General features: G+C 43.8%; 1 protein-coding gene across 1 annotated transcript in view; it reads right to left on the bottom strand.

Moving 5' to 3' along the window:
- OSMR (oncostatin M receptor) overlaps positions 1 to 25051 on the bottom strand; it is a 59433-nt gene that overhangs the window by 18195 nt on the left and 16187 nt on the right. Inside the window, 9 exon segments of the mRNA XM_047766700.1 lie at positions 2069 to 2222; positions 2560 to 2702; positions 5616 to 5767; positions 6565 to 6694; positions 7928 to 8053; positions 8056 to 8199; positions 9291 to 9462; positions 15556 to 15728; positions 24261 to 24346. Of these exon segments, the coding sequence (XP_047622656.1) occupies positions 2069 to 2222; positions 2560 to 2702; positions 5616 to 5767; positions 6565 to 6694; positions 7928 to 8053; positions 8056 to 8199; positions 9291 to 9462; positions 15556 to 15728; positions 24261 to 24333 (1267 nt within the window). The 5' untranslated portion in view covers positions 24334 to 24346.

The following is a 25051-nucleotide window of genomic DNA, read 5'->3' on the forward strand; positions in this document are numbered from 1 at the left end:
CATATGAGACCCCAGGCTCAAAGCAGAACCTTCAGCTGGTTTGTACAGACCACTTGCAAGAACAGAATAACAGTGCAATTGGTGGTGCTCCATGTTTATGTCAACATGATATCTCCCTCGGTATCACTGAGCTTTGCTCACTATGATTCTGCTCCAGCAGAATTAAAATACACATAAACGGGAGTTCCTGTCGTGGCTCAGTGGTTAAGGAATCCGACTAGGAATCATGAGGTTGCGGGTTCGATCCCTGGCCTTGCTCAGTGGGTTAAGAATCTGGCATTGCCGTGGGGTGTGGTGTAGGTCACAGATGCAGCTCAGATCCCGAGTGGCTGTGGCTGTGGTATAGGCTGGCGGCTACAGCTCCAATTTGACCCCTGGCTTGGGAACTCCATATGCTGCGGGAAGCGGCCCTAGAAAAGGCAAAAAGACAAAAAGACCAAAAAACAAAACAAAGCAAAAAAAATAACCACATAAACATTGACTTTGCCAGCATCAAGCATAATGTGTTACCAGAGGTTAAAAAAAAAATATATAGATAGATAGATAGATAGATAGATAGATTCACCATCAGTAGATTCATCTCATTTTCTTGTCATTATAAAAAGCAAAGTTGAGTATTTTCAGGTTTATTATACAATAATCTAAAAGAAACTACTAAAAGTGCTTTTTGTTATTTTCCCTTTGTGCTAAAGTTTAGGTATAATGTTGGAATATATTTGCAAAAAAAAAGTCCCAAAGCAGAGCAGCAGTAATAAAGTAAAAATTACTTAACGAAACATGACAGGCATAAACCACATTACCATCAGGAAGGAGGTTCTCTGCCTCAAGGATTCTTGAGGGGTCTATAGCCCTAGGAGAAATGGCTGGTATGTCGGGGGCTGCAAGGGTGGGAACCTCAGGCAAGGAGAGGAAGCCTGCTGAGCACCTCTGGGGACCAGTACCTCTGTCAGAGTCACTGCTTTAAAATGGTCCCCCAGCCCCTGCCCTGCTTACAAACACCGGTAATAAGATGCAATACAATAAATGCAAATAATTCTTCCTTTGGCAGTAAAATAGTCAGGACCTGACTCAATAAGATCACACCCTAAGAGACAGAACACACAGACTCCGGTCTGGTTGTGGGTAAAGCTTTGGAGCTTGTCGGCAGCGGGGTGAGTGGCAGTTGGCGGCTCAGTCGCTCACTGGTGGGGCCAGTTAAACTCCTCATCCTCTCTGTGCCTTCACGGCCTCATCGATCAAGTATGGATACTAACAGGCCCTACCGCATGTTGGGAGGGTTTAAGAGGAAACCACCATGGGCGTGGAGCTGTGTCCAGCACATATTAAACACACAATAAGCAGTCACCGTTCTGGTACCACTGTTATGTCTCTGCCTTTCATTAACTGCAACCAGGCAAGTCTTCCCAGTCTATGGGCCCAAGTGTATAAACTGGCAACAGTAATACCTTATTATCCTGGATTGGAAGGAAATGAAAGCAGGGCTGAGCCATCTAATCTCCTGAGGGCTATTTGCACTCTAAGCCATAGTTATTCGGGAGGCCTCTTTGTTCAGTCATTGTTGAGGAAACCACCCCTGAGAGTATGTTGAGAAGGCTCCCGGTTTACTGTCGCTGGAATGAACTGCTTAACGATAATGATTAAGTTTCTAAAAATCACTACATTTCCAAACATAGACCAAGGTTGTTTGATATGAGATCGATGCTTCCCCCAGCATGAATGCTACTCTTTGCCCCCAGTTCTGAATTAAAAGTCTATACTAATTTACATAGCCCCAGATCTACTGTGAAGCTGGCAATACTGGCAGCTTAGAAACCATTTTGGCAAAATTAAAGACCAGAGAGAAAATGTCCAGTAGAAATAAGTCAGATAGCAGATATCTGAGGCAGACGCCTTCCCACCCACCACTTGTTCGGCATTTAATTCAGTTTTTTTTAAAAGATGGCACACAGCCTCTCTTATACTACTTTCCCCTTAACTTTTGGTACAACTGAAAGTCCTCAGGGAAGCCCACCCACCTCCCGTCAGTCAGTTTAGATCCTTGAATTAGACATCAGGGAGCTGAACATACCGGCTTCAGAGGTGTTGAATTTTTGACTAATTGGTTCGCTCCATTTCCAGAAGTGGTCGGCGTAAGCACAGCGCACTTGGGCCACATACTTTGTGTCGGGCTCCAGTTCATTTAAGAGGTACTCACCGTTCACCTTGACGGAAACATTTTGTTGCTTGAATAAAAAATTAAAAAAATTAAAAAAAAAAGAAAGAAAGAAAAGGAAAAAGAAGACAGAAGTTTTGGTGAGCATATTTCATTGCAAAGCCAAACCACACATGGAACATCCTGATTTGGAAGAAGCCTAGTTCTTCTTTGAGAAAAGAAGTAATCTCTGAGGCCCTCTTTCCAACTCTAAAAGTTTATGATTAATTTCCTGGAACTTCTTAACAGATGACCCACACCCTTTGAACCCACACAGAAATAAGAGTTTCAAGAGAGTTTATTCAGCAGTCTCTCTGTTCAGAGCAGACAGAAATTTTTGAAAATAGAAAATTAAGCAGTGCTCTTACTTGTATCACTTTTCCTTCACCAAAGAGTTCAAGCTGACACAAAAGGGTGGAGTAATTCCCGGTGGAGTGCACCTTCCAGGTCACGGTGGCATTTGTGGCACTGATATTTTTAAAGAATAGGTTATAGGGAATCACTGGATGAACTGCCAAAAAAAATAAAATAAAACCATAAAAATATTCAAGCACAGATCCAAAAGGACTTTGATAAACAGGCAGTTCATTTCTTCACTGATTTGATAAGCATTTGTGTGTTTGTGTGTGTGTGTGTGTGTGTGTGTGTGTGCGTGGTGAAATGGCCAGCAAAACCAGACTTACAGCCAAGATGGAGTAAACCATCCAGAGCCTTTCTCTCACTGATTGTTTTACAAACTATAAAGAGAAACAGAGGACGCTGAAAACGAAACAAAAACAGGCAAGGAAGTGGAGGGGAGTCAATACTTGAAGAAGTGGCCCATCCAAGGGAATATAACAGAACCCAGAGTCTAAACAAAACAACATTAACAACGTTGAGGATATGGTCCAAAATTATCACACACACACACACACACACACACACACACCCCTAAACAAACTAAAACAGAAGGTGTCACCAAGTTCCAAGGGAAAAGGCAATCAACAGACATCAACCTCAAGATGACACTTGTGTCAAGATGAACTGGGTTACTTTGCTGTGCAGCAGAAATTGACAGAACAATGTAAATCAACTATAATAGAAAAAATAAGAACCTAAAAAACAAACAAACACAAATAAAGACTGTCCCACAACTGAGATGCATATCCAAGAGTGATTCCAGGAAGCCTAGACCTTTACATCTTCCCATAGAAACTGGTTTTCTGTAAATCTTTTGTTCCTACTAACTTCCCTTTGTTGCAAAAATTCCTATATGTCCTCTGAGCAGTTTCTCAGGGTGACCTGAGATGCTGTCTCCCAGGCTTAAGTCCTAATTTTGCCCCAAATAAAGCTTAACACTCAAAAAAAAAAAAAAAAAAGACTCCCTTGAAATGCCACAATTATTAAAGTCTTTAAAACAGATCTACGAGATAAAAGTAAATGCATCTGAAATGAATAGAAGGAAAACACTTCTCAGGAGAGAAATGGAAATTACTTTTTTAGAAAAAGAGAGAATCAAATGGAAATTTTAGAACTGAAAAATAGAACATCTGAAATAAAACACCTTCCATCTTACCCACTTCCACAGTTGCTGCGTGACCTGGTCCCTGCCCGCCAGTCCAATCTCCTTTCTCTCTCAGGAAAGACACAGGACATTCTTTTCATCCCCAAATGCCCAGAGCAGGTTCCCATCCCAAGACCTTTTCAAATCCTATTCCTTTTGCTCCAAATGTCCTTCCCCTAGATGATTTCTGCCTCCTCCTCCAACACCCTCATTCTAACTCAACGTAACACCCTCGCATTCTCTACCCCCTTCCCTGAAGTCTATCTTCTTCATAGGACTTTGCAATGCTTGACGTTATGTTATTAATATCTTTACATATGTATTGTGTGTCTCCATGCCCCATTCTTAACCCTTTCCGGCAACACACGAGCAAGTATGCTCACTAGGGGCAGTTCTCCTTCTGTTCATTGCCGGATCCCCAGGGCCTGCGACATTGGAGGGGGTAGGGTCAAAACACAGGACGAGATATTCCACTTCAGGGATGTGTAGGTCCAAACTCTTATGAAATAGCACTTTCTATCCAGTCAACTGACAAAAATGAAAAGGGTGACAGTACCAACTCGGAGAGGATACAGTGGTCCAACCACTTTGGAAATCTATATGGTGGCACTATTTTATATTTGAGTTGAACATTCACATTTTGAGTCCTCATGAGTTCCACTCTTAGGTACATACTCAAAAAAAAAAAAAAAAAACCCACAATTATAAGTGTGTATTGGATACATACATAAAAATGCTCTTATTAAGACTGTACCCAAGGGCATAAACCTTGATACAATCTGAAAATCTATCAAGAAGATGCATGAATAAAATACGCCAATATATTTAGGAGTTCCTGTGTGGCTCAGTGGGTTAATAACCCAACTAGTGTCCATGACGATGCAGGTTTGATCCTTGCTCAGTGGGTTAAAGGAACTGGCATTGCTACGAGTTGTGGTGTAGGTCCTGGATGTGGTTCAGATCTGGCGATGCTGTGGCCGCAGTGTAAGCTGGCAGCTATGGCTCCGACTCGATCCCTAACCTGGGAACTTCCTTATGCCATGCGTGTGGCCCTAACAAGACACACAGAAATTGTGTATTTACGTAATGAAATAATCTACAGCCGTGAAAATGGACTACCACAACACTCAATAATATGGGTAAATATTAGCAATTTAATATTATATAAGAGTAATTACTAGATTATTACATATAGCTTGATGTTTTTTAATCTACATTAAGACAAAATAAAAACAGTATTTGGGGATTACATAAGAAGTGAGAATATATGCACAGGCACACACATGATTTAACTCTGTCATCATCTTAGGAGAATGAGCAGGGTGGGGGGGGCTGGGGGATGGGAGATGAAATCAGTTATTGTCAGATTTCTCATTTGAACTTGAGCAGTAAGCTCACCGATGTTTCATACATTATGAAAACAAATGGGGATGGTGGGCCATGCATGTACCCATGAAGAGAAGCATGACATGAACAAGAGTTATGAACTTTGTTGTTGATGTTTTGTCTTTTTGCCTTTTCTAGGGCTGCTCCCATGGCATATGGAGGTTCCCAGGCTAGGGGTCTAATCGGAGCTGTAGCTGTCGGCCTACGCCAGAGCCACAGCAACACCAAATCTGAGCCGCGTCTGCAACCTACACCACAGCTCACGGCAACGCCGGATCCTTAATCCACTGAGCAAGGGCAGGGATCGAACCCGCAACCTCATGGTTCCTAGTTGGATTCGTTAACCACTGAGCCATGACGGGAAATCCTATGAACTAAAACTTTGACTTAAGATGGGAATGAGGCAAAACGCTGTATAGCACTTTTACTTGATTCCACAGTAAAAACAAACAAAGACATGCCAGTGACCACAGGGGGGCTGCTCTCAAGTCTCACCTCGATGGGTCAGGTTAAAAAGAATATTGACACTTCTTTTTCTTAAGTAGTTTTCAGCCACGAGGGTGAAATTATACATTTCTTGTGAGTCTTGAGCTACTTGCCAATTACAGAAGTTCCTGTGTTCACAAAGTATCTTTTTCCCGGAAAATCTGAAAACAACAACAACAATTTCAGGGTTTACACTTCTGGCAATGCAAATGTGTACCCCTGAATCCCTTGGGGGGCATGATCAGTAGCTATCAAACTATGTTCCACACAATAGCATCCACCCATCGCCGACAGGTACCGATGATGAAAATATTGTTTCAGTAAACTTGATCCAGGTGGTTAGAAGTGGAATGAGGAATCGTGGACCTTCCCTCATGGGTGGTGAAAACTCTCCTTCATTTACTTTGGATATTCTTAAAAATTAGAAATTAGGTAGACCTAGATCACTATAGGGAGATTTTTTTTTTTTTTTCCCCATCAACAGGCATCATTCTCTGCCTTTCTTATTATTTTCAGGCTACACTTTTCTTTAACAAAGTACTGTACTTTCAGGAAGAATGTCCTATACACTTGTGACCATTTGAGATTTCTTTTTCATACTGATGGTTGGAAAATATTTGTTCAAATTTCCTATAACATCTCAATGTGGCTTTTGGAGTTTCCTTCCCACTGCGGCACAACGGCATTGGCGGCATCTCCAGAGCCCTGGGACGCAGATTTGATCCCTGCCTGGCACAGTGGGTAAAGGATCTAGTGTTGACCCAGCTGCAGGCCGCTTGGATCTGATCCCTACCCTAGGAACTCCATATGCCAAAGGGAGAGGAAAAAAAAAAACAACCCAACCAACCAACCAATCAACCAAATAAATAAATAAATAAATGTATGTGGCTTTTGTTATGTGTCACAAACACCCTAAACAAGGACGACACTGTTATTACTGTAACCGGAGCGCACTTACGATTCAAACAGAGTGTATCTTTGGGAAGGTTGTTTAGGCAACGCAGTGTCACTTCCAGGATCCCAAGTACAGTTCAAATTCTTGAAGTCCTGGGTTTCACAAGAAAAGTCCTTGGGCTCCTCGAGTATTTCTGTCCACACAAAGAAAAAAGATGGAGACCTCGCTGAAGCCCTTGGTTGAAAGACAAGTGAAATGGAAAATTCTCTTTGGGGTCTGAGGCCACAGAGTTGCTCTGAACAATGAAAGGACAACTTCAGTGGAGGCCTGCACATCAGCAGCTCCAGAAAGGCACATGCTGGGCGCCTCGTCTCAGCCTTTTCTCCTTCATTCTCAGGTGCTCTGCTGAACTATCACCAGGGATGGGCAGGTGTGTTCTGCATGTGGTCTGCACTCTGCTAGTATTTGCTCAAGGCAGACAGAGTGAGCAAAAGGCTGACTGAATGGAGTCAGCATCGCCTGGTGTTGTCCTGTGGATGCTGTGGCTTGCGGGGAGCCCGGGCTGTGCTTGGGATGTTGGGAAGTCAGATCCGGGGGCCTGCTAAACTCCACAGCTGGGAGCTGAGCATTCAAGGAATGAGCAGCACCTCCAAGTTCCCTGGTCACTGCCGTCCTTAGAGGCCATGGCAAAGGGCCCAGGGGACCAAGCGTCCAGGAGACTGGAGATGGCCTCTGTAGACATTGCCCCACTGTGCAGGGGCAGGGAGGTCTCCCGACAAACAGGCGACCACTGTGAGCACACACAGAGCCACAGGAAAAGTAAAATGCTCCCTCCTCTCCCACCACCACCCATGGGGGCACCTAACTTGTCTTGCCCCCAGGTGGAGACAGTTGTGGCCTCATTTGCTGACTACGTGTAACTCTTGTCCTGAGGCCGGGCCCTGTCTGTGTTCATTTCATGCTCAGAACCACCATTCACAGGGGAGGAAACGGACTTGGACAGGCAAGGAAACTTTCAAGATGTCTCACCAGCCATGGGAAGAAGATTCAAACCCAGGTCTTCCGGCCACAACCCTGGCCACCTCTCTAGGGCTGTCCAGCCCGCAGCCCCTCTCCTCCCTCCGCTGTCCCTCAGCCCTTCCAGCACGACTGGTGCAGAGCAGGATATTTTCCCAGGGGTCCAGGTCATGACCTGAACTTTCTCCCCTTTCACCCTCCCAGTTTCTAGGAAAAACATGTCAGCAAGCTCAAGAAAAGAACAGGAAATCCTCCAAGTATTGCTTCAGAGTTTCCTAGAAGACATGGGAACGAAAGAAAATTGATTCCATGGGTGGAAATGGTTCCTTGCCTTCTGGGAAAGGAGATTCGAGCTATTCCACAGGATCCGGGGGGGCGGGAGTGGGGGGCCCAAGACGTGTACACTCACTTGAGACAAAGAGAACAGTGCCTTTCATAGCAACTCCTGGGTCCTCACAGAAGATGTTGGTCCCTGTTCTCCTAATGAAAGACACGTTCTTCAACTCAAACGCGGATACGCGTGGATCAAGTTGTTTCCGTGGATCTGTGTGCCTTCCAGATAACAGGATATGTTATGTTGAGGGTTCCTAGAAGTGTAACAGATGGTGACATCGGAGCCTTCTTCCACCAGCTTATCTTTAGGGAAGAGGAACAACAGATCCTGTCCGAGGGAATTCTGTGCTACAAGGTTAAAAAAAAAAAAAAGGTCCGCTCAGTCAGACTTGGATGCAACACTGAAACCAGCCCCCTCCTGTCTCACTCTCAACAGATACCTTTAGCTGTTTCGACCTCCTGGAGCACATAGGAATCTAAACGTCTATAAATGATAGAAAAAAAGTTTATAGCAAAGTTTATAGCAAATCTATAAACTTTGGTGTGTGCAAAGCAACTCTCGGTACCATGGCTCCTGTTGTTACCAAAACACTGCTGCTCTTGTTCTAAGAACTGAGACAGCGCTGGGACTGGCGGCCTGTGGAGGGTCAGATTATCGCTGGCGATCGCTCACCAGGGCGGCAGCGGCTGCTTTTTTACTGATCCTGGCCATGTGTCGTGGGGGGTGGGGGTGGTGTTAAGTGCTTATGCATATCCTCTCTGGTCCTCTTACCACCGGACCACAACGGGATGCACAGGACAGGCAGAGACCAAGCCCAAGTTCGCTCACCCTGCCAGTGGCAAAGTCACATGCACACCCACCAGGATTGCCCAGTCCCCACGCCACGTGTCCCTCATACTCTTCAAATTGGTCTGTAGGTAGGTCACTCCTCTTCCACCTTCTCAGATGCCAGTCACCCAATATCTCCTCTGGCTTCCATCTTCCTTCTGTATGTCCATTGGCACCGAAGAGTCCTCTAATCCCTCCCATTTTAGGCAAACTCACTGTCCGTCGTGATGGCCCCTTGCCTCCTTCCCCCTCTCCCCCATTCTCCTCACAGCCGGCCTCCTGGAGGAAATGCCTGTACCCAACGCTCACCTGTCACCATGCCCTGCCCTACACTTGACATGTAGCTAATACACATGTCACATGCAGGGAAAATGAATGCTACATTGTGTGCATTTGCATAATTATCTCAATGAAAAAATTCAGAAGGCAAATCCTCAGACATCGCTCTCCCGGTGGCAAGTGTCACACCCATGCTTTCTAGATCCAATAGGAACCAAAGAAAAATAGCACTGGTGTCTACCTGGAGGTCCTCAAAAGGGACTTTGACTATTGACCCCCAGAAAATATGAGTTAGTAAATCCCTTCACGCTTGCATCACCTCACTTCTTACCATCCGCTTCCTCCCAGCGACTCCAGTTGCTCCAGAACTTCGGCTCAGGGATTCTGGCATCATCCACCATACTCCTCACTCTTACAAAGTGTGTTGCACATTCCAGAGGGAGCTCGGACTCCCAGCTCCAGTGCAGGACTTGGTTCCCCTTCACAATGGTGCTGTAGCTCTCCTAGAAATAAAGCGAAAAAACCTGGAAACATATAGCCAACCATGTGATCCTGGAAAAAGGCTTGACTGGGCTTTTCCTAAAGCACACACTTAAGTGTCCACTGTAACTCCAGGATATGAGCAAGTACAGTCTGTCCTCAGCCAGCCAGCTTCTGTGCTCTGAGGGCCCAGCAAGAAGCCAGCCACAGCCTCCTGCCTTCCAGAAACTCACTCCCAATCCCTCTGGGCTTCCAATTCCAGTGGGTCATGGGGAGCAAAAACAGAAGCTACTTGAGCCTTGGGGGAAAATATTAGAGACAGGCTGGCCACATAGAACCTGCTAAGAAAACTCTTGCAAACTAGAGGATGAATTGAGGCACCCTTTAAAAAATGAGCAAGACTCGAGTTCCCATCATGGCTCAGTGGAAACGAATCTGACTAGCATTCATGAGGATGCAGGTTTGATCCCTGACTTCGCTCAGTGGGCTAAGGATCCAGCGTTGCCGTAAGCTGTGGTGTAGGTTGCAGACATGGCTCGGATCCTGCGTTACTGTGTCTGTGGCATAGGCCGGCAGTGACAGCTCCGATACGACCCCTATCTTGGGAAACCTCCATGTGCTGCGGGTGTGGCTCTAAAAAGACCAAAAAAAAAAAAAAAAAGGAGCAAGATTGATGAGAATGTTTTAATATAAAACAAACCAAGCTAGCCAAATCTCAGGAGAGCTGGCAGTCCATCATGGTTCCACCATCCCCCCAGAAGTCAATGGATGGCTCCCCATCACTCCCTTGTCTTTTCAGATACAACGGCCACATGGCCCATCCCCCCTCCCCTTGAGCTCCCTCTGTCAGAATCTTTGGTCCCCCCAGATGTCAGCCCCACAGCAATGTCCTATACTGTGTGCTCTTGGGAAGTTTTTCCAAGTTGAACTGAAATGTGTATTTCTCACACAGTTTTTAGTCTCACTCTATGACACTAGTATTTTCATTCTCGAAATCAACCAACCTCAGTGGCTCCCTTCACACCTGTCCCTGTCATCCAAGGTCATTTCCAGTCCGACCCCCAGCTGCCTTTGCCTTGCAGGGCTCTTCTCTCTGGACACAGTGGTCTAGCCCTCACTTCTGGAAGAGCTTTATGCTGTTATACCTCAGTGTTTATTCTGTGTCCCTGGTGAGTGTGCCTGCTCTCCTTCAAGGCTCTGTTATACCCTGTCTTCTTCATCAAACCTTTCTTGCTCTTTCCTCTGGCTTCCTCCCATCCGCACCTTCCCAGAAGCCCCCGGCGCACTTCATCTGGGGCTGTGCCCCTGACTCCAGCATGGCACCAAGGAAGTGGGGACTGGGCTTCATTATTCTTCATGTGCTCGCAGCTCCAGGCACTCATGTGCCTCAGTGGGCCCCTCGGGACACCTGCTTTCTGCCCCCACAGCTGGGGAATGGGGACCAAAAACACCTTGCTCTTCCTGGGGAAAGTGGAATTTGTATCCATTTTTTCAAGGGCCAATGGCAAGTCTTCCAGTGAAAAGGATGGGGCGACAGACACGTCACATGCCACTTGGAGCTGCCAAACTCTGAGGCCTTCTCTCCACCTGTGCTTTCTTTCCCCCAGGCTGCCAACCTTCTCTAGTGCCCTTGGGGAACCAAACACGGTCCTGGAGGGAGAACCACTTAGTCCATAGGAAGGGCACCTAATCATGTATGCCTTTCTCATTCTATGCGAAACTCTGCTTTGTAAAGTATTTATTTTATTTCAGGGTACTGCATTTCTTTATCCCTACATGACAAAACACATTTTTTTTTGTCTTTTTATGGCCGCACCCGTGGCATATGGAGGTTCCCAGGCTAGGGGTCGAAATGGAGCTACAGCTGCCAGCCTACACCACAGCCACAGCAACGCAGGATCCGAGCCTCGTCTGTGACCTACACCACAGCTCATGGCAATGCCGGATCCTTAACCCACTGATCGAGGCCAGGGATCGAACCTGCATCCTCCTGGATACTGGTCAGATTCGTTTCCTCTGAACCACGATGGGAACTCCAGAACACATTTTTTTACCTACACATTTTGGGTCCTGATCCATGCAACTTTTACTGTTTAATATGGGCAATCTAGGGTAACATTTTTCTTAAATGTTATTTGAGAGCCAATCCCCCCCAAAAAAAGAAAAAAGAAAAGAAATTCTGTCAATGGTGATCCTGCCAAAATGTCCACAAGCTACAGGTGAGATTTCTACTGGATTTCCTACCTCTCCCTCTGAGATTCAGCCATTTCCCTTGATCGTCCCCACTGTCACCACCCGCTCCAGGCCCCTCTCCTCCGAACCAACCCTATTCCTGGCTTCCAACTGGTCATACTTCACCGGCTCCACTTCTCCCAACTTCCCTCCACTGTGCAGCCAGAGTGAGCTTTTTTAAAAAAAACTCCCAATCAGATCTTGTCATTTCCCTTCTCACTGCTCCAGGATAAAACACTACCCCTGAGCAGGACTCCCAGTGTCCCATGTGCTCCCCATGTGTTCCACACCTTTTGGCCTAAAAGCTCATAGCCCCTTTCACTCAGGGCCTCCGCTCACACCAGCTGGATCTTCCTGGAACATTCTTCTCGTCTCCATGTAAAAGTAGCTTCTAAGCTTCTTTCCCATTTGGGCTCAAGTGGCTCTTCCTCCACGTTGCTGGAGAAGGTCAGGTGGACTCTGACCCCACAGCTCCTTGTCTGCGACCCACCCCACGCCCCTCCCCGCTCACATTTGGGATGCCCTGGTCTGTGTGATCCCTTCCTCGCTCTAGCAGCACCAAGAGCCCCGTGCCTCGAACAATGCCTGGACCTGAGCCCACGGTTGAAAACTATGTGCTAAACCATTTCCTCGCTTCATTAACATGCAGGGAGCTCTATTTTTTCCCAGACGGTCTGTGTGGATTCTGCGTAACCACAAGTTGAGCTTTGTGGTCTTTAAAGCCCTGTGGTGGAAGAGAGAAAACTTGCCTTGAATGCATTGATTCAGCGATCTTCACAAAAGCGATGACTTGTCTTTGGGCTGCTTTCATTCATTGAAGTGGCAAGTTCCATGTGGCCCTGGCAGACGTGAGTCACTCACAAAAACCTGGCATTTGCACAGAAGTCCAGCTGAGGTCCCTGATTTGTTCCTGAGGCCTGAGCTTAGCCCTCTCTGACTCATGCTCCAGGCCTCCTTCCAAGCTGGAGCGGTTACTCTAACTCTGCCTTCTCCCACCATGGACAGAACCAGAAAGCAAGTGAAAAGCTGAGGGTGGAACCCGGTCCAGGGTGAGCCTGTATGGAGCATCCTGGGGGCTAACGCCATCCGGGAGGCCGCTCGGAGGCCCCGGTGCAGCCGTGAGCACCTGGGTCAAGATGCTTGTCCTTTGACTTACGTGGGGTCATGGCAATCTGAGACATGGGTCTGGAAAGATGCTTCTTCTCGCCTCTCGAGTAAGGGTGCATCGCAGGGAACTGCCATTGGAGAGGAGATGATGGTCTAGACAGAAGCAGCCCCTCTTGGCTGGCTTTTGGCTCCTTAACTGGAGGGGGACCTTATGTCTGTCCTCAGTTTCAGGCCTGAGAGGTTCAGATAAAAGCTCCTCATGAGAGTTCCCATTGTGGCGCAGTGGAAACAAATCTGACTAGGAACCATGAGGTTGTGGGTTTAATCCCTGGCCTCGCTCAGCAGGTCAAGGATCCAGCGTTGCTGTGAGCTGTGGTGTAGGCCGCAGATGCAGCTAGGATCTGGCATTGCTGTGGCTGTGGTGTAGGTTGGCCGCTGTAGCTCTGATTCAACCCCTACTCTGGGAACCTCCATATGCAGCGGGTATGGCCCTAAATGCAAAAACAAAAAACAAACAAAAAAAGCTCCTGGTGGCATTGTCTCTTCTGGGCCACACTGTGACTCTGTGCGCCTGTCACCCCTCTAGGGGCCCAGGGCTCCAGCCAGAGACAGAGCTGCCATGAGAGGAGCCACTTCCCCCCACTAGCTGTGGCAGCTCCTAGCCCACCCAACCCCAGCCAGCACAGGGAGAGTCCTGGGGGTTCTCTCTCAGGGTGAAGCATCACAGTTTTTCTTATATCATCCTCTTAGCATGGCTGGGTGTGTCCTGGACTGTCTTCTCCACTGTGCCGTCAATGACTCAAGGTCAAAGATGGGCTTTCCTTTCCTATTCCTAGCATCTGGCATAGGCAGGTGTGATTACCTTCTGTCAAATGAGTAAATAACAACAACAAAAAAGCAGCACCGCAAACCTCCCTGTACCTCAGTTTTCTCCCCTGTTGGGATCAGGCTGCACTGGACATCATGGGGACAATGCTACAGACAAGGCAAAACTCTGCTCTCAGACCTCTCCAGCCTGTAGGTCATACAAGTAAGTTCCACCAGCAGCTTTACCTCAAAAAGAGATGTACTACCTAAATCAAAGGTGTAGACACGAGTTCCCATCACGGTGCATCGGAAACGAATCCAACTAGGAACCATGAGGTTGCGGGTTCGGCCCCTGGCCTCACTCAGTTGGTAAGGATCCGGTACTGCCGTGAGCTGTGGTGTAGGTTGCAGACGCGGCTTGGATCAGGTGTTGCTGTGGCTCTGGCGTAGGCCAGCAGCTACAGCTCCGAAAAAGGTGTAGACAGATACGCAGAACTCTCTGTTCATATGTTGTTATCATCATTTACTATAACAGAAAGAACTTTTTCTTTATTTTAAAAATTTTTTTATGGCCACACCCATGGCACATGGAAGTTCCTGGACCAGGGATTAAATCTGAGCTGCAGGTGTGACTTAACGCTACCTCTGTGGCAATGCTGGATCCTTTAATCCACCACACCGCAGCTCAGATCTGGTGTTGCTGTGGCTGTGGTGGGAGCTGGCAGCTACAGCTCTGATTTGACCCCTAGCCTGGGAACCTAAAAAGACAAAAGAAAGAGAGAGAGAGAAAAAGACAGAAAGACAGACAGACAGACAGACAGACAGACAGACAGAAAGAAAGAAAGAAAGAAAGAAAGAAAGAAAGAAAGAAAGAAAGAAAGAAAAAGTAGCTGGAGTCTTTAAAGTTAGTGGCCTTTCTGTTTGCTAATGGAGCTAACCATCTGGATCCCCTGTTCCCTCACCTCCACCGTCTGGGAGAAGAGTGGCTGTCCACTAGCAAATGGGGGTCCCCAGAAATGACACTTCCCTATGCCTCCCTTCCTTCCAGGAAACTTCTGTTTCTCTTCAGTGAGAAAACATTTCACTGCCCTTCCACAATCCACAGTAACAAATGAACCTGATGTGTGCACAGGTCCCCCAGGCCATACATAGTAATGGAAAGAAACCACCAGTAGGTCCCAGAGCACAAATGGGGATGTACCAGGCAAAACAGACACAACCACAATTTGAACCAAGACAAGTGAAAAAAAAAAAATCAATCCCCAATAGTTCAAAGGCAAAAAAGAGCTTCTTAATTTAATTTGTTTTAGAAAAAGCCACACATGAGGCAACAAAGGACACTGTAAGTTCCTTTCCAACGTGGTCCATGGAGAAGCTCTTTGCTGGCCAGAACAGAAAATGCTAGAACTTTTTCTTCCTTGCATTTCGGCATGGGGTTAGAAGGTGTGAAAGTACTTCTAGAAATTCAGCAACCAGTCACGGAGTGTCTATACTGTGACAGGTGTGTTATGGTCTTGGTTTCTTCAAGCTGAATAAGACTTTGTCCTACCCTGGTTTAGCCCACAGACTGTGGCAGACTGGCAGGAAAAATGTTGCCAAATTATTACTTCTGATTTAGGAAGATCTCTGATGGACAGAGAAGAAAGAAGGAAGAGGAATAAGACGGTTGATCATCATAGATTTTTGGAATCTGGGATTCACAAGGACAGACCCCAAGAGATTTCGAAACAGAGCAGAACTGAGAAATGATCTATTTTCTTAGCACAGTCTATCCAGCCTCCCAAACCCAAATTGCCATGTTTACTCGTCCCAGATCCTCTTAACCAAAAACACAGAAATGCAATTATTCAGGACCAATGTTCTGAGTTGCTAAAATATTTCCACGTTGGGATTTTTTTTATATTACAAAAGATAAATCATGGTGCTGTAAGATTATTTTTTAAAATAGAGCCAAAAAGAAAAATACTTACTGTCCAGATGACATTGGATGTTGTAAATCTACTGATCTGTATCTGAAAAACCATTTTTACTTCCTGATGATAAGCAAGGGTGTGGACCATCCATTGTAAATGCAAACACTGATGTGCAGAATTGATGGAAACTTTCAGTGATTCAGGAGTTAATGGCAAAGGTTTGGACAAGACTAAAAGACCAAAACAAGATAAGAAATAACATTTAATAGGAGAATAATTGAATGACACAGATAATTAAGCTGTTCAATATCATCATTGTTAGCTTTTAGAAAATATTGCTCACGTGCATCCTAGAATTAGACACCTTGAAAAGCTGGAAGGAATTTAGAAATCATTCGGCAGATGAAGAAATTAAGCCCTGGATGAATGAAATGACTTGCTCAAAGATACACAGAAAGCTAATAAACTGATAAACAGTTACACAGGACAAAAGAATACTTTTGTTTTTGTTTTTGTTTTGTCTTTCTGTCTTTTCTAGGGCCAAATCCATGGCATGTGGAGGTTCCAGGCTAGGGGTCTAATTGGGGATGTAGCCACCAGCCTACACCAGAGCCACAGCAACACCAGATCCAAGCTGAGTCTGTGAACTACACCACAGCTCATGGCAATGCAGGATCCTTAACCCACTGAGCGAGGCCAGGGATCGAACTTGCAACCTCATGGTTCCTAGTCAGATTCGTTAACCACTGGGCCATGACGGGAATTCCAAGAATACTTTTTGAACAGTCTAACTGGTTTAGAAATTTATAACTAGGCTGAAGAAAGAAAGAGGATTTCTTTTTTGCTATAAATTTCATAGTTGTAGAAATCTAAAATGAACGTTTTCTCTTTGAAAGTCAATATTTCATAGTTTATTAAAATAGCAAAGTGAGAGCAAGTCCTATCTCTAAACAGCATTGCTTACGTCTCAATGCACTGAACTTAAAACACTGCTGACAAGAATTCATTGGACTCTTCGGGCGGGACCAGCAACATACTAGGCACTTAATGTCAAATAAAATAGTTTTTTTAAGGAAAGTTTTGTCCGGTTATATGCTCAAGAGTGGGATTTTCTGGGTCACATGGTAGTTCTAGGTACAGTTTTCTAAGGTACCTCCATACAGTTCTGAGACTCTCATACTGAGTGAAGTAAGTCAGAAAGACAAATACCATATGCTATCACTTATATCTGGAATCTAATATACAGCACAAATAAACCTTTCCACAAAAAAGAAACTCATGGACTTGGAGAATAGACTTATGGTTGCCAAGGGGGAGGGGGAGGGAGTGGGATGGATGGGGAGCTTGGGGTTAAGAGATGCAGACTATTGCTTTTGGAATGGATTAGCAATGAGATCCTGCTGTGCAGCACTGGGAACTATGTCTAGTCACTTATGATGGAGCCTGATAATGCAAGAAAATAGAATGTATACATGTATGTGTAACTGGGTCACCTTGCTGTACAGTAGGAAAAAAATAACGTATTGGGGAAATTAAAAAAAGATAAAATAAAAATAAATAAAATAATTGTGACAAGGTTCTTAGTTCAAGGAGAAGACACTGGAGAGACACAACAGACTCCTATGAAACAATGAGAAGCTGCAAGTTTAGAGTGTTTATAGTGTTTATAGTGTTTATAGTGGTGTGATAGAGTCTACCAAAGAGGAGAGATTCAAGCATGAAACAGATTTGCTGAGGTCAGTGAGCTGGGAAACAGCCCAGAGAGAGGATGGGCCCTGTTGGAGTGAATGAGATCACTGCTGATTCTTGGAGAAGAATAAAGCCCCAATTTTTACTCAAGTGGAGGAAACACCATACAGATTCAACAGGAACTGTGTATTGCTGAAGCACCTGGTTTCACTGGTTGGTTGGAGGGCAACTAAAATGGGAATGATATAAAGGTATTGAGAAGATCAGGACTGTATTGACAAAATCAGCTGGTTACTGACGGTCTGTGGTAGAAGAGAAGTCATCTTCTTAGCACTGATTTTTCTAGTTCTTTGGGGATTTCCCTTGGTAATCGAAAACCCTCTGGCACCTAGTTTAAAATGCAAGAGAGTAACTTTTTTTTTTTTTTTTTGTCTTTTTGCTATTTCTTGGGCCGCTCCCATGGCATATGGAGATTCCCCAGGCTAGGGGTCGAATCGAAGCCATAGCCACCAGCCTACGACAGAGCCACAGCAACGCAGGATCTGAGCCGTGTCTGCAACCTACACCACAGCTCAAGGCAATGCCAGATCATTAACCCACTGAGCAAGGGCAGGGACCGAACCTGCAACCTCATGGTTCCTAGTCAGATTCGTTAACCACTGCGCCATGATGGGAACTCCAAGAGAGTACCTCTTTTGAGAATAAAATGGAAGGAATCTCCAATACTGAAAAAAAATGTTCCCACACTGCCATTCTACAGGTACAATTTTTCTCATAGGGAGGTTTAAAATGACAACAGTGACAAAATTGAGCACATAATATTACAAGTTGTCTCATGTAATGCCCACTGTGAAACTGAGACAGTAATTGTTTATAGATATGGAAGCTGAAGTTCAGTAAGTGTAAATAATCTACACAAAGCTCTATGAAGTTTAAGTACAGATTGCTCTTATACCAAAACCTGTGTTCCCCTTTATTGCACTGTCCCCCAACTGCTAATGCAAGAGTATCTTGCCCAATCCAAGGTCACATGGAATGGAATCTCTGAGAAGTATGCTGCCTGGCTCCCACAATGTCTTGCCAAGTTCAGGATATGGATAACAAGGATGGGGCTCTGGACGCAGCCAGATAAGCTGAGAAGTGTCCCCGGTGAATGCAAGTATAAAGCTCTTCATGTGACTGGTCTGCAAGGCAGATGGCTTCAGGACCCAGGTAAGGAATTAGCCTCAGATTTTAGAAGAAAATCTCAGAAAATTCATTTATTGAAGTGAGATTAACAAGGGTGTCATAAAATCCAAGTTATTAGCCATCAATAACTATCTTCCTACAAGGATACCCATCTCTTGTGATGTTTTTAAGTTCAAAGCTGGGGATGGCTAGGGTACCAATTAAAATCTCACTATGGACTATCACAACCTTGGCTTTGGCAATGGGTCCTTAGATATGATACCAAAAACATGAACAAAAAAGGAAAATAGATAAACTGAACTTCATCAAAATTAAAAAATTTGTACATCAAACAATGTTGTCAAGAAAGTTAAAAAAATCTATAGAATGAGAGAAAATATTTTCAAATCACTTATCTAGTATCCAGAATATGTAAAGAACTCTTACAACTCAACAACAAAAAAGACAAATCAATTTAAAAAATGGGCAAGCAGCTTGAACTGGCATTTCTCCAAAGTTACAAATGGCCAAAAAGCACATGAAAAGCTGCTCAACATCATTCGTCATTAAGGAAATGCAAATCAAAATCATAATGAGATACTATCTTACATTCATGAGGATGGCTATAATTTTAAAAGTGAAAATAACAAGTGTTGGTGAGGATGTGGAGAAATTAGAGCCCTTGTACATTGCTGGTGGGAATGTAAAATGGCTTTAGCACTGTAGACAATATTTTGGAAATTCCTCAAAAAGTTAAAATAAAACTATATGACCTAGCAATTCCATTCCTAGGTATATATCCCAAGGAACTGAAAGTAGAGACTCAAATACTTGTACACAAGTGTTTGTAGCAGAACTATTTACAATAGGCAAAAGTGGGAACAACCCAAATGTCTGACAACAGAGAAGTGGGTGAACAAATTGTGGTACACACGGATGATGGAATATCATTCAGCCATAAAAAAGGAATGAAATACTGATACAAGCTACAAATTAGGTGAACTTTGAAAACATTATACTGTGAAGAAGCCAGATACGAAAGGTCTCACATAGTATGATTCCATGTATATGAAATATCCAGAATAGGTAAACATACAGAGAAATAAAGTAGACTGATGGTTGCCAGGGGCTGGGGGAGAGAGGAATGGGGCATAAGTGCCTGATGATTATAGGGTTCCCTTTAGGGGTAGGAAAAATGTTTCGGAAACATATTGAGGTGCTGGTTGCACAATATTTTGAATGTACTAAGTATCCCTGATTTATCATTTTAACCATAAAGTGACTAATACTACGTTATGTGAATTTTACCTCAATAAAAATTATTTTTAAGATTATACATGCTCATGATAAAAATGTTCAAATAATACATAAATTGAATCCCCACTATTCTACCAAGTCCACTCTCACTTCACTGCTGAGTTTAAATCATAAATCATGTTTTCCTTGCCTTTTTCCATACACTTAAAAAAATCATATTGAACTATGTACTCCGTTTTATATTTTAAAGTACTTACACTATTTTTAAAAAGCTATAAAGAGAAGGAAAACTAAAATGTTTCTGGATGGTGAAGTTGAGTGATTTTAATTTCCTTTTTTTATACTTTTCTGTGTTGTTCTTCAGAAAGCATTTATTACTTTCAGAACCATATAATATATTAGATTTGAACAAAAATATTCCTTTAAGATATCTAATTCATTTCACTATAATGACACTTCAGAATGCATAATTCAGACCTCTGTGTCAATTTGCACCAAAAGGCTGGACCACAGTTACCTTTCCAGTTTCCTTTCCTGCTGAAAATTAATAAGTTGGCATTTTAATTCTTTTTTTTTTTTCTTTTGGCCCACAGCATGTGGAAGTTCCTGGGCCAGGGAGCAAACTCACACCACAGATGTAACCACAGCAACAGCAGTAAACAATGCCATATCTTTAACCTGCTGAGCCATGAGGGAATGCTGGCATTCGAATTCTTAATGAGTTTGAGCAAAGTGAATCATTTATCAGGTCCCATTGACTCAAAGGTAAATGACTTCTGTTGGAATCCCTCAATACTCAAAGTCCAAACATGGTGGTCACCTACTGTTATTTGGTTAAAGATGTTATCTCCTTTGTGAATAAAATGCCTCAATTCTTTAGTTAAAGGAAACAGCTGTTAGCCATTCTCTCCCTAAACCTGTGTCTTCCAAGCTTATTGAAGTTAATTAACTAAAGGGAGATCTAGAGAGATGAAAGAGCAGATGCCTTATGGAATAGAGGGCAAATCGTTTTAACAACTGCGGAGCCAATAGCATCAGAGAGAGCAGGATGCATGCAAACTCTTCCCACCGTTCCAAGCTCTCATTTCATCTTGCCTATATAGGCATTTGTGGCTGTCAGTCTCACTCTAGGTTCAAATCTCCTGGAGGACAGAGGCAGGGCTTAGGCATCTCTGAATGGACTCTTGTCCCCAGCACTTGGCACAATGTCTTACCTATAGCAGGTACTGATCTCAAATGAAAGAGATCCAGGATCGCCACGATTTCAAGTGCTTGGCCAACAGCCCCTTGCTAACAATTCATCCTTCCTGGCATTCTCTTCTGCCCAGGGCTGCTTTTCTCACATTGTGTGTGCGCCCAGAACACAGCACTGCTGTCACGGTCTGCTCTGTTTGTCTCCCCGCAGGCTGTGGGCTAAAAAGGGTGGGACTAAGTCTTACTCAGCTCAGGGAAACCAAGACCATAACACACCTGTCACAGTACAGACACTCCGTGACTGGGTTGCTGAATGAGTGAGTCACCCCGCCATATCAATTTTATTTCTAGAAGCTCTAGAAAGCTGCCATATGATGCTTTAGACAAAAGCAGAGCTCTTTATATTGACGAATGTCTCGGTGAGTGGAGAGTGACTCAGACACTTGGTAGACAGCAGTCAGAAATAACTGGGTCAAAAGCAATCTAGGACATGCCGGGGAAATAGTGGGAAATGCCAGGGTAAAGTTGGAGATAAAGGGACTTTGGAGATTATTCAGTTCAATCCCAGTATTTTTCAGATGAGGAAACTGAGGCTAAAAAAATGGGAGTGACTTTCTCAAGGCCATACAACCCGACAAGAACCCAAGGCTCTTGGCTGTTGGCCCAGCTCCCTATTTATAGCACTGTACTGGAGTGTGGCCAGAACGGGTAGGCTTGGAATCAGACAGACCCAGATTTAACTATAGACTGTCACCTCCTACTCTCCCTACCCAGTTTCTTTGGAGGCCAACACTACTTACGAAAATAAACCTTGGTCCATTCATAAAACAGGCTACCATGTAGCCATTAAATACAGTGTTATTTCTAGAAGAACATTTAACGTCCAAGATTAAAAACTCTCACTCATCATATATTGTATTATTTTCATAAGTATATATTAAACTTATTAAAGTGCATATATATTACTTGTATATACTTTAATAATTCACCTATATACTTCAATAAATATATATAGCATAATTTCCTAGTATATATACTTATACTGTATATAATATATACACTTGTTACTATATATACTGTAAAAAGTATACATAGTTTATACTAATTATAATTTAATAAGTATACATTATATACTACATAAAAATTATATAGTATATAAACTATATATACTATATAAACTATATGTATATTATATATAGGTTTATAGTTTAATAAGTATATATTATATACTATATAAACATTATATACTATATAAACTTTATATATTACTATATAAACTATATTATACCTATATACATAGTATACTTATATATAGTTTATAGTTATACATGGTATATAAACCCATATATATACTTATATATAGTATACTTATATATATAGTTTATATAGTTATATATATTAAATATATATGGTATAAATACTCCAAGTATATATAGTATAATTTTACTTCTATTAAAAAAAACCTACACATTTACATCTCTATCTCTGTCTGTACACATAGACACACAAGAAACTGGAAGAAAATACAAATGCTGGTCATGATCTCTGGATAATGGAGAGTAAGCCCAGGGTTGACCAGAAGTGAGCCTTAGCTCGGCCTCATTGGTCAGGAGAAGCTAGGTTATCAAAAAGAGAGTCTCAGGGTAGTTCCCTTTGTGGCTCATCAGAAACAAAGGTGATTTCCTCACCGACTGGAATCCATGAGGATGTGGGTTCCATCCCTGGCCTCGTTTAGGCGTTGCCAGGTGTTGCTGTGAGCTGCAGTGCTGGTCACAGATACAGCTCAGATCAGGGCATTGCTGTGGCTGTGGTGTAGGCCAGCAGCTATAACTCCCATTCAACCCCTAGCCAGGGAACCTCCATATGCTATGGGTGCAGCCCCTAAAAAAGCAAAACAAAAACAAAAACAAAAACCCCAAACAAACAAAAAACCACTGAGTCTCAGACATGAGCCTGGCTGAGTGATCAACTGAGAGGTCCACTGGTTTGAGTGGAAGGTTAGTAGGTACTGGGTCAGATGTCTCGGAAACCGAGACGAGAAATCCAGGCAGTTCAGGCGAGGACAAGCCGGGGTCACTAGGCGAAGGAGGCCTGCTTAGCTGAGAAAGCTGGAAGCAGAAACAAAGATTGGTGGGGAGAAAAACAGATAAATGCAAGGTCTGATTTAAACAAGGAAGCTAGGAAGCTGAAAGGGTGAGTAGCAGAGCTTGCTCTGAGTGCAGAGTCCCTTGTAAGTCGAAGGCTCACAGCAAACAGTGATTGGATAAGATAAGGAGACTTCACAAGGGAAATGAGCCCCGCCAAGAGCCTGAATTTCTCCGGATGGTCTGGAATTGGGGTCGTGGGTCCGCCTGGGACTCAGGGGCTCTAACTGAGCCTAAACCTTCTTATGGCGCAGACTACCCACTCAGTTCCACTGTGTCACACTTAGATTTTAACAAGAGCTATAGAGTGAGGGGTAGAAATACTACAAAAGAGAAGTTCTCCTAATTCCCACCTTTCAACTCCTGCTTATGGAAGAGACCAGCAACCAAACTGTGATTTTAAGAAGCCATAAAAGTAGCATATTTTCATGTGCCCTAAACCCAAACAAAATAAACCTAGACTGAAAGAATATCAGACAGACAACTGAGCTATTATCGGAACAAAATCTTCCTTGTACTTCCAAATAGCTTTTCAAAGAGTTTTAAGGGAAATAGAAAAACCTCTATCGATATTTCTTGCAAACATCATTTTCATGAATCCATGGGCAGGAATTCTGTGAGTAATAACTAAGAGATGCCTATACTCTGTTACAAAGGAGTTTACAGCAAAGAATAAACACAGAAAGAAGAAAATGCAAAGTTTTATAAAATACAGGTAAAAGCAACACAAATTTTATAAACCAATAGAAACTTGAGCCTCAGAGTCTGTCTTCAAATCGGTTCAGAGTAATAATCAAACGTTTTAGTGGTGTTTGAGTCTTATTAACTTACTAACTTTAAAGCTCATTTATCACAAAATAAATACCCTCACTGAGGGAGTGGCTAAGTGACAAATACTATCTCTTTACCCATAAACAGCATTTCACCATAGCAGACAGCCTCTCAATGAACGTAGCTGTGAAACACCTTGACTTGTTCTAGTGGCCAACACTGGTCAGGCCATCTCTACCCGGCAACTAAGAGGGAACTCCTCTGGCAATGGCCATGGACCATCTATTGATCATGAAATTCTATGTGATCAGGTCCACTAACAAGTGCCTTAATGTTTAGTGCATGGACTAAATCAGGAAATCAGGGTTAAGGTGTAGCTTCCTAAAATAAGCCATCAAGACCAGGGCAACCATTGCTACTCACCAATTCTAAGTCATTTCCAAAAACAAAACAAACCTGTGCACCAATTACCTTATGCGTTTTTGTTGTCCCCCCCCCCCCCATGGGATTTCTTTCTTTACTGTTCTTTCCACTTCTTACCTTTACTCTGGTAAGTGCTCAGGGACAGCAATGCCAAGAGGAATACTGTCGGAAAGACTGTATAGAGAGCCATAGGTTCTAGTTTTCTGAAAAAGATAAATTACAAAGAAGGAAAATTTTACTTAATTTTAGCTGTGAGCAGGTGTCTTTGAACCAGTTGTGGAAGACAATGCCATCAAGGGCTCCCATTCGTCTTTCCTCCCTACATCTATGCCCCTTGTCATGTGAATTTGGACCACCCCACTCCTCCTGCTGCCCCCAATGAGTCTATTTCCCTGCACCACCTGACTTGCTCTGGCCCACAAATGACGCAGAAGTGATGTGCCAGCTCAGAGCTTAGACCTCATGAGACCTTATGAATTTCTGCGTGCTCTTTTGTGTTTCTACCTTTGGCATGAAAAGAGCGTTTCTGGGCTATTCTGTGGGCCCCAGAGGAGAATGAGCAACACAGGAAGGAGATCTGAGTCACCTGAGCTGCTCCAGCTAGCACCAACCTAGATGGGCCAGCAGCCGGCCCCGTACCAGCTCAGAGCAGCTGTTCCCAGATGTGCCCCTGGGGCTGTGTGGCAAGAGATAAGGGATCCACCGATTTCTTCGAATGAAACAAAAGTTCATAAAGGAAGATAAAGCAGAGAAACAAAAGGTAAATGTTTAAAAAACAGTCTCAGGAGTTCCCGTCGTGGCGCAGTGGTTAACAAATCCTACTAGGAACCATGAGGTTGAGGGTTCGGTCCCTGCCCTTGCTCAGTGGGTTAATGATCCGGCGTTGCCGTGAGCTGTGGTGTAGGTTG

The sequence above is a fragment of the Phacochoerus africanus genome, chromosome 1 (assembly GCF_016906955.1).
Source record: "Phacochoerus africanus isolate WHEZ1 chromosome 1, ROS_Pafr_v1, whole genome shotgun sequence".
In the NCBI taxonomy this organism is placed as follows: domain Eukaryota; kingdom Metazoa; phylum Chordata; class Mammalia; order Artiodactyla; family Suidae; genus Phacochoerus; species Phacochoerus africanus.